At 43.5% G+C, this 14057-nt stretch overlaps 1 protein-coding gene across 4 annotated transcripts in view; it reads right to left on the bottom strand.

The window, feature by feature from the left end:
- Positions 1-14057, bottom strand: part of ACVR1 (activin A receptor type 1) — a 102470-nt gene that overhangs the window by 28098 nt on the left and 60315 nt on the right. For 3 of the 4 annotated variants that reach the window (XM_072982877.2, XM_078376364.1, XM_072982886.2), the window contains exon 3: positions 2053-2313. In XM_072982877.2, coding sequence (XP_072838978.1) covers positions 2053-2313 — 261 coding nt within the window. Of the gene's footprint in view, positions 1-2052; positions 2314-3262; positions 3339-14057 lie in introns of those variants that run through there. The other variant, XM_072982899.2, reaches the window with a different exon arrangement.

The raw sequence follows: 14057 nt of genomic DNA, 5'->3' as shown, positions 1-14057 counted from the left end.
ACTTATGAGTGAGATCTCTTTGGTACCATCGGTTGTTGTGCTATGAAAGGCTCAGGAAAAGGATTCCTCTTGCGAGAGGATCTATGCGGTTTCGGTACCGTAGGTAAAGGCGCAGTGTCATCCTCGGATGAGGTTTGGTAGTAATCATGAGACCACAGCCAGTACCAAAGAGGAGGTGGTGAATCTGATACATCAGATGGATAGTAATATCCATACCGTGAGCGTTTAGGTTCAATGTAAAGTTCAGTATTGGGCTGCCAATATTGATACGCTCAATGTCGATAGCACTTGGGCGGAGGCTCATAATAAGTTGGTGGTTCATAAAGCGCGACTCGTTTCGGGTAATGATATTGAGTCAAAGAATCATGGGATGCCAACAAATCCAGAGGTTGTGCAAGATCGACATCGGATCGACAAGTCTCTGGTGTGTGGTGAGTCTTTCTGGATTGCTTACGCAGAGGTGATGGGTCGGATAAAGCAGACACCAACTCTGAGTCACACACAGAGACTCATCAACCCATGGATTTGGGGCTTGAATGTGCCAATTGGGAGATAACTGTCACCTCAGCTGAGGTGTTAGCCCAAGATGGAGACTGGGCGAAGGAGTGGAGAGAGTGGTTGACCATAAGGTGGTGGCATAAAATCATCATCCAGAGAGTCAAGGCAGACAGCTGGTTGGTCCTGTAAAGGAATTGTCGAAGTAGTCTTGTCGGGTGCTGTAGATCTTTTAGTGGACTGGGAATCCAAAGATGATTTCTTGGTCTTTTTAGGCTTGGAATGTTCCGGTACCGAAGGAAGGTTTGGTACTGGTATAGACTTGGTAGTCAATGTTGAAGACTTGGATTTTAAAGTGGATTTAGACTTGGATTTAGAAGTTAGTAGCTTCATCGTCAGAGAAGCAGTGGACATCTCAGGGGATCCCTTGCGGGGCTGAGAAGTTTGCGAAGCTTCCATAGCTTGTGTTGGGTGTAGAGAACGCTCCCAAAGAAAGGATCTAGGACATTATTGTCTGAGCTTAAGAGCTTGTTTAGTAGAGTTTTTGCAAAACTGGCACGAAGATGGCTGGTGAGACTCCCCAAGGCAAAATATTGTGTCCGTCTGAGGGGGAGATCTTATTGGAGCACGAGGTGCACCGTTTCAACAGTGGTACAGCAGCCATAAATGGTGGTGGAGGGAAAGGGGGCGGTCCAAAGAGGGAGAAATAGCTTGAAAAGTCTCTTACAATTTTCCCTCTGTTATTTTTATTATAGGAAGAAACTGAAAGCAGTGGCAAACGGAGAGCTCAATGAGAGATGAAAACTCAGTGGCAGCAAAAAGTAACTGAGGCAATTGCCAGGACGGGTGGACCACGTGTACTGGGGGGCAGGGCGGTCCTGGTGAATGCATGATAAAGCTCTAGAATATTCTGGAAACCTCTGCACAAGCACAGATTAAACTCTAGAGTGCATATTTACAGAGACCATGAAGAAGAAACAACCTACACAGCTCACGACCTGTTTTCAACAGTTCCTCCTGAGAGCTGGGATAACTGCTGGTTCCCGCATTGCCCTCTCCTACAGATATCCTCTTGCCTCAGTCTAGCACAGGGTGCAGACCTCTGGCCCTTCAGAGGACAATGAAGTATCACCTTCAGTCCTTTTATGGAGAAAGGTGGGGTAAAAATATTTTAAATAAACAAATAACAAATAAGTACCACTACCACTATATCCCTAGGGTGGCTAGGGCTTGTGGGTAACCGCAGTCCATCACTATCCGGAGGTTCTCCAGCTCTCTTCTGGAATCAAACCCTAATTCAGGGCCTCTTTCTGTACTAGGATGTTGAGGATACCCACCCATGGAAGAGTCCCACCCTCATATTTTATGTCACTATTATTTGCTGATCTGCTTAAAAGGCTGGCTTGCACCCATAGCGCCATTCTCTCAGAGCCAAAGTTTCCACACAATCCCCAAATCTTTGGCCTGATGCCACAGCTGGAAACTTTTCCAAGAAGAAGCTGAACAAGAAAGGACCCCCTCCTTTTTAAAAAGACACCAAAGATTAAAATAATCTACCTTTTGTCAGCAGATGTGCCGTAATGTTCATGTTACACAGGTCTCCTTGGCAGCATTCCACGGCTTGATCCGAAGACGGCGGGGTTTTGCAAGTCATCTTTCCTTGCTCGTACACTCGGAAGCAGCCCTTCTGGGAGACTTTAGCTCCGTTATTGATGCTCAAGGAAGCAAAGCACTGATGTCCTCTGCAACGGATGCCATTCCCGCACGACATGCCCTCACACACACATTCATAGTCCGTCGTCAGTTTGACTTCATCATCTGTGGGATGGGGAGAAAAAGAAATACCATCTCTTCAGGCAAGATAAGGGTAAACAAATACATTGTGATGTATTTCTGACAAGGACTGATGTGATTCTGTGACTGCCACCGTTCTGCTCACTCCTCTCTACCACCTTCCCTCCAGGAGCCCCAGAGCTAGAAAAAGGCTGAGTTTTGAGACTGAAATCAAGGACTGTGGGAGTTTATTTGCACAAATTTCCATGAAACATTAGAAGTTCAGTATAAATGCATACAAATTGGTTTATAGGTGTCTTTCTCCAGAACTCCAATCAACCTGCTTTTTAAAAGTCCACTAGTAAATGTTTGCTAATACATTCCAGAAAACTGCAATCAAACTAAGAAATCCTATAGAGCCACTTTCAATCTCTGTATCTTTCACCTCTTGCTTCTACCTTGTGGACGGCATCTCCCAGAACTCCACCTAGCCTGGCCAATGGTAAAGAATTACGGAGGGTCCACGCAGCCCTACATCTAGGTTCAAAGCAGGGAAACGCTCTTAATCTGAAATCAAACTGCTCTTACCACACCAGGTCCATCGTCCAAAATACATTCCACATGCTCGGTCAATTCAGGTAATGTAACAGATTTATATTCAACAGAACTCATGGTCTGTGAACACACTTCAGACCATAGCTTTGGATTATTCTGGTTTGCTAGCCACTGACAAAACTCTGTTTGGTCACTACCAAGGATCAGTAAATCACAGTTCAGCTTTGTAGTTTAGCATCCAAAGTGAACTTCTATGTATCAGGTCAGGCTCCTCTACCTAAATATCTCTGCATTCCAAAAACCATCAGAGTACATGCCCAATAATAGACTTCTAGAGAATCCTACATTCTGACGTTTTCTCTGCAGATTTTTTTGGAGGCCAATACCATGAGTTGTGTACAGTGTAGTGCTTAGACTGCTGGATCAGGATTGAGAGCACCTTGGTTCAAATCCATGAGATTCCCTGAGTGATCTCAAGTCAGTTACGCTCTTTCAGCCTGACCCGCTTGACTGGGTTGTCCTGAAGGTAAAGAGGGGAGGAAAGCCACCTTAAGTTAACTGAAGAAAGGCAGGACATAAATAGGATAAATAAATAAACAACAGCTAAACTATCTTGGCCTTTTTAGTTTGGAAGAAAGGTTTCACTCCCCCCCCCCCCCCAGGATATTTCTTCTCAATGTCAAGGATGCCAAGTTTAACAGGCCTAAGAGGCAGGAGAGCATTTCAGCTGTCATGCAAGGAGAACACCATATGCAACACATGGCCTCCCAAAGAGATAAACCAGAGTGGACTTCCTGTGATTTCTTACAGGGAGAAGGAAGCAAGCCTTGCAGAAAGACAGAAAAGTTATTTAAATAAAGAGTGTTTTAGACGTGTTGCAGTCCAGCACCCAGCATCCCCAGTTCATCGAGACACTGTGACTGGGGATGATAGGAACTGAAGGCCCGTAAACACACGTGGAGGGCACTAGTGGCGAAGGTTGCTCTTCTTTTTGTAGCAATTAGAAAATCATTCTTGAAACTTTCAGCCTGAATTATTGTCTATCCCTTTCTCTTTGAGCTAATTAATACATTTATATACTTTAAAAAGTTATGAAGTTGCCAAAAAGAGATCTTTTCACTTAACTTGCCGTTAAAGAATGTAGCGTTCACTCTGCTCATGAATATTTAGGCTGAGATTTGCATAAACCAATAGGAGTTGGTGGGGGCGGAGGTAAGTGGAGATTAGAAGAAAGGAAGGTTTTAGTTGAATGTTAACGACACTGACTGGGCTTTTATCACTTGTAACAATAAACTGTTTCTACTTGGTTTTTAAATGAGACATTGCCTGGACCCCTGTCATTAATAGAGAACAATGTTGATGTAATCAACTGGTGGCAGCTGAATGACACGTAGCTTGTGCCCTTTGATTGGGGAAACAACCAAGGGCCATGAGGGAATATGATAACACCTAATATCAATTGTTAAGCTTTATTCCTACGCACAGGGTTTGATGTTTTAAAACTGTGTTCCCACAGCTATAAATACTCAATCACCCGACAAACAGCAACAGAGCATGGGCAGAGTTCCTACTCCTGTCCTGTCTGAAGATGCCGGCCACAGAGACTGGCGAAACGTCAGGAAGAACAACCTTCAGAACACGGCCAAAGAGCCTAAAAAACCCACCACAACCATTTAAAAACATTGTATAGAGGCATTTGCATTTTATTTGAATCTTTGTTTGTAATACGTACTTGTATACCATTTAATGAAATAAAACTTCTAAACACCTTACACACAACCCTCTCCCATCACTACAGTTTAACAATGGAAATGTCCCCCCCCCCCCGCATATAAAGATGTCCCCAAAAAATAAAATAGGCCCATTTGATGAAGATCAGTAAAATCTGCTGGTTTTCATTTAAAAATAAATAACTCAGGAAACAAAATGCACTCATTTTTTTTAACCTGTGAAACCATAAGTTCTTTGCTAACGGTAAGTTATTGCTCACAATCACTGCATAATTTATCTTGCAGACAAAAATAATCTCCCAGGAGCAGGAAACATTTTGAATTGTGTTACATATAAGCATGATCTTGTGTAAACCATCGTACTGTATGTTCAATTAATCAAAATCTGGCAGTTCAGCTGGTCAGGTCATGTACCCATGCAAATCCACACACTTCAGTGAGCGAGAGTACTGCTCCACTCTGGAAGATGGACAGCTGCCAGCAGCAGAGTGACAGACCCAAGGGCCAGAACCGCCCACTCTTCCGAACAGACACACGCACAGCCCACGCAACTCTACCTCCACACAACAGGAGCTATTATTCCATGCCACAACTATTTGTTCAAGGAGCAGCCAACACACAGCCACACAGAACAACGGAGCCAGAAGGGAACCACAAAGGCAACTGAATCCAACCTTTTGCGGCAGCGTCTTCCCTGTTTAGCCTGGGAAAGGGGGAAAGTGGAAAGGGCAGAGGCTAAGGAGGCACCACCATCATCAGAACAACACTGCACATGGAGGAGGGTTGTGCACCATTGGTCTGCCCTGGTTCTGAAGCAGCACCATGACAGTCGTTTTCAGTGACAGGGCTCAGATCTGAAATAGGCAAAATTACCTTTGGAATATATAGAAAGACATTTCCTTCTAAATGAGTTATCAGAACATATTGGGAAGATCAGAGAGTACCCTTGTTTCTTGCAAAGTTCTGAGCCCCTTCTATGAGTAGACAAGGCATTTAAGAAAAGGAAGACAAACTTTGATGAAGTCCTTTTTCATTTCTCACACATTTAATGGAATCTATGCCTGCCTAAGCTCTACTCCACTCAGTTTTATCTCTGTTTATACATGTGCTGTTCATTAATCTACGAAATCCCAGGCCTCAAATCTTCTCTGTGGCATAAACCTTACTGTAAAAGTAAGACTTCCTTTGCTCTCTCTATGTGTGTGCGTGTGTGTGTGTGCGCGCACACTTTCCTGCACATTTTATAGGATTAACCTACCATACAGGGTTTCTTTAAAGACTGCAACACAAATTGAAACACAGTCCAGAATATGTGGGTGAATAGTAAGGAGGAATGGCTATCTTGGCAGATCATGCGAAGACAAGAACCGCTGGAAAGGCAAAAAATGCTAGGGAAAAGAGGAAGAGGCAACAGGAAAAGAGGAAGGCCAAATATGAGATGGACCGACACCCTAAAGGAAGCCATAGCCCTGAGTTTACAAGAGCTGAAGCAGAGCTGTTGAGGGCAGGACATTCTGCAGCGCACTCCACTCATAGGGTTGCCGTATGTCGGAGGTGACTTGACAGCATGTAACAGCAACCAATCTTGGCACTGAGGCCCCTCCAACTCCACTACCACACACAAGTGATACAGGTGGCACTTGCTGCCAACCGGGCATCTACAACACAGGACTGCAACTTCGGTGGCAGAGTCTCCATGTGCCCATTCCAGTGAATACAGAAACCAGACAGCCTGTTTCTCCTGGACAGCAGGAGAGGCAGGCCAGGACATACAAGGACCATCACATCCACACCTTGACAACATTATCACCAGAGGATACTCTGAGCCCCAACAGAGAGACAAAAAGGAAGCCAATATGGTTAGAACCAAGGTTCCCTCTAAGGTGAGTGCCTGCGTGACTCTGCCCCCCTCCATGCACCCACAGCAATACTTTCCAGCCCCTTTAGTTCCAGTTGTGACGGAACTCCACTTGTGTGTGTGGGGGGGGTAGAGCCCTACCCAGCAGGGTTGAAAATAAGAGGGAACCTTGGTTAGAATGCCTGGCTCTTACTTGGCACCCAGGGGGTTAAATCCACAAAAGGTTTTGATACTCAGTGGACAGTCTGGGAACAGTCGCACCCGCTCAGCCTCACCCCACTTCACTGTGTTGTAAGAAGATAAACGACAAAAGGAAGAGTGACTTTCATGCAGCTTCAGCAAACTGCCAGAAAGGCAAGACGTAATGTAATACAACCAATAAGCCAATTTGTAAGGGACCCCAAAACACCTTTGCATAGGAACAAGGAAACACCACATATGGAAATACAGTGGTACCTTGATTTGAGAATGTCCCTACATAAGAACAATTCGAGTTAAGAACAGCTCCGTTCGCATAAAGTTGCTCCGACTTGAGAACGGAGCCTCTACTTAAGAATTTTTTTTTAAAAAAAGTGAAAAAACCTTTCCTGCCCTTTTTTTGACCTAAGTTCACCTTAGGTCAAAAGAAGAAAAAAATTAAAAAAAATCACCCCCTAGTGGTAGAGACGTATTAACCAGCTTTGCATTCGTTCCTATGGGAATTAATGCTTCGATTTAAGAACAGTGCCTCGACTTAAGAACGAAAAACAGCAGATACGGATTAAATGGTTTTCAATGCATTCCTATGGGAAGTGGTGCTTTGACTTAAGAACGTTTCAACTTAAGAACTCAGTCCCAATATGGATTCAGTTCTTAAGTCAAGGTACCATTCTACTGACTTTACCAAATACTATCCAGGATAGGTGAGCTCTTGAAAGGGCGAAGCTGTGCGGGAGCTCCAGAAGCTCCTGGAAGAGACAGCTGCCAGGGAGTCCAGTCAACAAACATCCTATGCCTAAGGAGTATTCTGTGAACACACCTTAGACGGGTTTGTCTTGTATCCTTCCTTTGTGTGCACAAGAAGGTTCCAACATCCAGCATGGCAGGGTTTCTTCTCAAACCTACAGCCTCTCAGCCAGGGGATCCAGAGTACAAGAGCAAACCCAACAGCACCACATTTTACTTCCTTTCCATGCCTGCATAAGCCTTATGTATCTGTTGCCACACCAACCACTTGACAGATTTAGGTACCTGCGTGCATATTTCTGTAATTTCAAAAGACATTATTTCTTTTCCTTACCTGTAGGAACCGCAGTAGTACTGCTGGGAACAAAGAGTAATTCTGCACCATTACAGGTTCATATAATATAATATGACTAAATTACTCTTCAAATACTGAAAGGCCAGCCATTCACAGCCAGCTTGTCTCATTAGCAAATCAAGGCAATTCTCTTTTCCCCACCCCTTAAATCAAGCATCGGTAAGAACTTTAAACTTAATCTATCTTAAACTTGGAAGGGGGAGGGATAGCACATGGTCACCAAGCAAGACAGAGCTAATTGCACAAAGCAGCATCTAAAAATAATTCATGACATGGCCCTCAATTTCCAACGCCAGCGCATGTTTCATTTCTGAGGACACAGACTGCCATTTCAATGAGTTATTATTATTTGAAAGCTGCAGCTCTAGTAGCGCCATTTTTTTCTAAAACAGTTTTCACAAAAAGAGGCTGAGAGAGAGAGAGAGAGAGAGAGAGAGAGAGAGAGAGAGAGAGAGACACCCCCATTTCAAGGCAGTATGTGCCTCCAAGCGAGGGACTAATCAGAATGCCATAAAGCCATCCACCTTTATACACAGCAGGATCCAAAAGGGAGCATGATTCAATACTGCCTTTTCAGGACAGACTTTAGGACTACAGTGGACCCTCGACTTACAGATGGCTCCACTCACAGACTTTTCGAGTTACAGACTTCTCTGGCCGCAAAATTTAGGTTCGACTTGCAGCCAGAGAATCGACCTACAGACCAGAAAAAAACCCAAAATGGAACAAAAACGGCCAGTTGCAGACTAATTGATTTTCAATGCATTGTAGGTCAATGGAGCCTCGACCTACAAACTTTTCGACCTGCAGCCACCGTTCCAATATGGATTAATTCCGTAAGTCAAGGGTCTGCTGTAAAGAGAACTCCTGCTATTTGGGGTGTGGGAATATAGCCATACCACGAAGCCTAGCATCTCAGGAAGATTCAACCTTGTTAATATTGTAGGGACCTACCTTCTCATATCCCCATTCAACCTCTTCTATCAATGGCTCTCCTTACAGGTACTGCAGTCAAGAATTCAAAGCACTTTGACTATTTTCAACACAAATATATAATGCTACTCACTTAGACAGGCTTGTCAATCTCAAAGCTTGTTCTGGGTCTGAAGAGGTTCTGACAGGTCTCCTCTTGGTCCATCAGCAAGTTCTGGTAAGTGGTAGGAGGCAACAGCGCTCTGAGCAGCGGCAGACAGCTGGGTCTTGCTGCCATTTTAAGATTTAACAGAGCACGAGAACTAAACATCAGAGGCACTGCAAGAGTACAAATGGGGAGGACTGGAGGCATAAATAGTGGGTGTTTGCCAACCTGTTGATGTTGAACAACAGCAGCAGGCTTGAAAACTTACAGGCTTAATAGATACAGTCAATACTGTGTCCCCAAGGGCCTAAATTCAATTGGCAGCCCAACTAGAGTAAACCCACTAAATCAATATGGAATAGTGAGTCAGCAATTAGGTAAATCCCACTGATGTAATACATTTAATCTAGTTGGGACTACCTACCTACCTACCTACCTACCTACCTACCTACCTACCTACCTACCTACCTACCTACCTACCTACCTACCTACCTACCTACCTACCTACCTACCTACCTACCTACCTACCTACCTACCTACCTACCTACCTACCTACCTTTCCTTAAAAAGGATTTAAGGCAGCTTACATAATTAAAAAACAATATTTAAAGCTAAAAAAAGCAAGTCTACAAATACCAAAAAGGATCAAGCAAATACCAAACTAAACAAAAGCAAGACCAAAACCACATTCAAAGTAGCAAGGCACAACAATCAATAAAACCCCCCACTCATGCCACCAGTCACTTAAATAAAGCTTTCCTGAAGAGAAAGGTCTTTGCCTGCTTGTGGAAGGACAGCAAAGATGGGGCCAGCCTGGCCTCCTCTGGATGAAAGTGCCAAGGCTTGGGAGCAGCAACAGAGAAGGCTCTCTCCCATATCCCCATCAGATGCACCTATGAAGGTGGTGGAACCAGAGAATGGCCTCTCCTGGTTATCAATACCCGGGGAGGTTCATAAAGGGTGACGCGGTCCTTGAAACACCTTGTAGGACTGCAAGTAGGAGTCATGTGCTGGTCACTCTGGTTCTTCAGTACACTCAGAGACATATAGAATGCATGGAAAAATAATCAAATCATGTTTAACTGCTGTACCATCCTATGTCTTTTCCCAACTTTTCTCTACATTCTGTGTTGTGTGGCAGACTATTTGTGTGTACTGCATGAGATGAGGAAGAAAGTTATTCGTGGTGCTAAAAAAAAGTAGTTTTCCCCCCAAAGAAAAAGTCACAACTAAGCGTTTCAAAGAAACTGCATCATTACTTAATACAATTTTATCATCTTCTTTCACAGATTTTTCAGACCGATAATTTTTTATTTACAAATTGCTAGACTTCACCTTTCTTTTTTCTTTTTATTAAGCTTCCAAGGTGGAATGCAACATCACATTAAATAAAACATGAACCTTACTAATTATGGTAGAGGTTTTCAGCAGAAAAAGATGACTCTTTCGCTCATTCTCCCCCCCTTTCTTCCCATCTCGGCAGATAAACGCCACTGACCAGTCAGAAGTTCAGAAACTATACAGGCTTCAGACAGTGCGAAGTTAAGAAAAGGAATTAAGTGCACCTTTCTCAGCTACCACATTGCAAGAGCTGGTACACACTGTGGTTTTATCCTTTGCAGTTAGATATTGTGGACCTCAACTACGCCCTCCCAATGCACCTTCTTCCAAATACTGATATTGCAAGGATTCTGGGAACAGAGGTCCAAAACAAGTGGAATGCCAAAGAGCGAGAACCATTTTTGTGGAAAACATGGTTCTGCACATCCCAACAACCAGCTTTACTTCTGAAGGCAGGCAGAGGGAAACCCAGATGCCCCTCCCTCTGACAAGCAAACGGGTACTTTCAAATATTTTACAAAGACCCACACAGCAATGCCCACATAGTGTACATACCACAGTAATTCAACTTTTCTTTCTCCACGAATATCTGAGACTGGCACAATGGCCTTAAACTGCACAAAACCAACCTTGGCCACACCAGCTACTGTGTTTCCCCGAAAATAAGACAGGGTCTTATATTAATTTTAGCTCCAGAAAACACATGAGGGCTGATTTTCAGGAGATTTTTTTTTTTCATTTACAATGGTCTATGTTTATTCAAATACAGTCATGTCATCTTCTGGTTGCTGCTCAATGGTGGAGGGCAGGGTTTCACTTAACTTGGGCTTATTTTGGGGGGTAGGGCTTATATTACGTGGATCCTGAAAATCATACGAGGGCTTATTTTCCGGTTAGGGCTTATTTTCGGGAAAACAGGGTATCTATATATCTATAGTACCACACCCAACAATAATTCTGATTCTTCATGGGAAGGACAACAATCCAGCTTGCATTCGTGGATCAGCCACACTGCAACTTCTGGTCTTCTCTGGATAAAACTTCAATATACCCACTTTCATCACAGGGACACACACAAAACAGGGATGTAGAGTAGTTAAAATGTAATTTAGCATGACTCCTACTCCAACGGACCAAGATCTAAGGGCACATTCAGTATCCAGGGCTAGCAGAACTGAGATTTTCTTTTCCCTCCTATCAAGGGCCACAGTTTTAAGAAGTAGAGGGACCAATGATCTTGAGAGTAGTGTGATCCAGCAAAGCACACCACTAGATCCCAAACCAGCTGTGCTAGACGGAAATGTTTCAGTTGTTCCTGAGTCTTACTACAGAGACCAACAAGGCACCAAGAGGAAGTCCACGAGCGTGAACTAAAGGAAGTCCTCTTAAGATGAACATGAACAGGCATATATGCAAATTAGCTGATGAAATATTCTCTACTTTGATTTTTGCATTCAACACCTTGCATCAGCACAATCAACCCAATCAAAGGTGTTGAGGCTCATGCCTAAAGAGTGTGAACGTATGAAGAACAAATACGCTCTAGGAGAGTATGCTCTTGTAATAAAATTAATCCAGTGGGTACTTCTGATTTATTAGGATTACCTCTCCCGTTACCCATCCACTTCCCACATACCTCACAGTTCTTTTTAAGGGTGAGGTAACAAATAACAAACAAACAAACAAACAAAAACCAGAACAGGCCGCTTCATAGATCAATCTGGGTTAGGAAACTTCAGACAAGACGTCTTGCTTTGCTCTTTTCCCTCCAGCATACTTGGAAATTCTTACCACTTTCCACAAACACATATAAAGAACAAATACAAGCAAGGAGGCTTAAATTCTCAAGAACATACGAGTATCACAAGCCGCCTCGCAGCACAAGGGCTAGTATAATTTGTTTTGTACTACTTGGTGTGTCATTTTGTACTGCATTAACTAGCTCAGATGGTATGTTTTAACAAGTCATGAAGCTGTTTCAGCCCAGTTTGAACATTCCACTCAGTCACAGTATGACAAACACCCAGTGGCATGTGTGTGGTTTTTTTTTTTAAGCCAATACATTTTACAACTTCCTGCCACCAAGGAGAAGTGGTTAGGGACTTGCCTTGGTATTCTCCCATGAAGAAAAAGGGAAGTAACAGATGGGAAAAGAAACAAAACCTTATTTAACCTATACCACCTGCAGAATAGAGGTTAGGGTAGAGCACTTCCTCATTATAAAGGAATTAGTCTATGCATTTTTGTTAAGTCTCCTCATCATAATTCTAGGAATGTGAAGAGATGTATCATCTGTATTGAGGTAATATATTACCGTACATGGGGAGCTTGGAAATAACAAGTTAATGCAATGCATTAATGTTGAAGTTGTTACTTTTGCATTAAGCAGAAGGCAATCGATCCATCTACGGAATAACACTCGGAAAGTAACGATTTTACTGATAACTCATTTTAATGGTCTTAAACCATTATCTTTCCAAGAATACATGCGTTCCTCTCACTTAATGGGAAAGCAGCAATTCTGTTGCTGCCAACGACCAGGTAAACAGAAGTGCCTGAGTACCTGAAAAGAGAACCTCAAGTTAAAAGAACTCTCGTATAAAATAAGCTCAGCTAAGGCCCTCAGAGTAGAAGACCTTCACTCTAAGGAAGAGAACCTCAACACTGTCCACGGACAGCCAGCACGGAACACACAAAATCCAACAAGAAACTCATAAAGCCACCTTTCCTGCACTATCTGCCGCCACCACTTTTGGTCAAACTATAAGAAACCATGGAACAGGTTTCCAAAGAGGCAACCCTAATTCAGCCTTTCAGAAGAGGCTACGCTGATCTCTGTTAGATGTTCCGATGACTTCTTGAGAGACATCTGTCCATGTTTTCCTTTATCCTGCTGTACAGAAATAGCGAAGTTGTAACAAAGAGTGCTACACACTCCTTGAAAACAAAATACTGGGTAGTCATGTTTATTTCCAAGCAGCAGCAGGAGAGAGAAAGAAGGAACAGTGACCGCAATTATGTTAATACAAATTTCTATTTTAATGAAAGAGAGTGAGGGACTTAAATTTGTATTTTTTTGAACTCCCATTTCTGCAGTATTAACCTACTATTGTTTGTTTATCTGTCCCACCTGCCTCCTTTAAAAGTAACAGAGAAGGCCCCCTCCCATGTACGGATCAAACACACCTGTGAAAGTGGCAGGACTTTGGATTCTACTGGGATATAGGTGGGCAACCAGTGGAGGTGGTGTAACAGCAGAGTCATGTGATGACCAGCCCCAGTCAATGTGGCTACTGCATTTTGGACCCACTGAAGTTTCCTGACACCTTCCGTAGGCAGCCTCACGTAGAGTGCATTACAGCAATCCAGCTGGGATGTGACTTAAGGCATGTGTCACCATGGCCAGATCAGGCGCAAGAACGGGTGTAGCTGGTGCACTCGTTTCAATTGTGCAAATGTACTTCTGGCCACCGCCAAAACCTGGGCATCAAGACCCAGAGACTAATCCAGAAGCGCCTGCAAGCTGTTCACCTGAGTTTTGCAGAGGGAGTGTAACCCCAGCCAGTACAGGCTGCCTTCCTGTTCTCTGATCTGCCTTTTGACTGACCAGGAGTACTTCTGTCTTGTCTGGATTAAGTTTCAGTTTATTCACTCTCCTAATTAACATTATGGTGGTGCTCTTCCCAAGGGTCTTTCCAAGTTAATAGGCTCAGTAACTCTATCTCCACATTCTATTTCATGAAGACCCACATGCTCAAAGCAGGTATATTTTCCTATCCATAGAACCTAGAGAACTTCAGAAAGTTGCAAAACCATCTGATGTCCATGTCCTCACAGAGCTATGAAATTCGCTGCGCTACTCTGAACAATCCCACTCTCTCGCCCTCACTTTCCCCTTATGGCTGTTATCAAGACAAAGGAGTGAGG

Source organism: Pogona vitticeps, chromosome 1 (assembly GCF_051106095.1).
Source record: "Pogona vitticeps strain Pit_001003342236 chromosome 1, PviZW2.1, whole genome shotgun sequence".
Taxonomy (NCBI): Eukaryota; Metazoa; Chordata; class Lepidosauria; order Squamata; family Agamidae; genus Pogona; species Pogona vitticeps.
The sequence above is the reverse complement of the archived record's forward strand: the minus strand, read 5'-3'. Positions and strand labels throughout refer to the sequence as shown.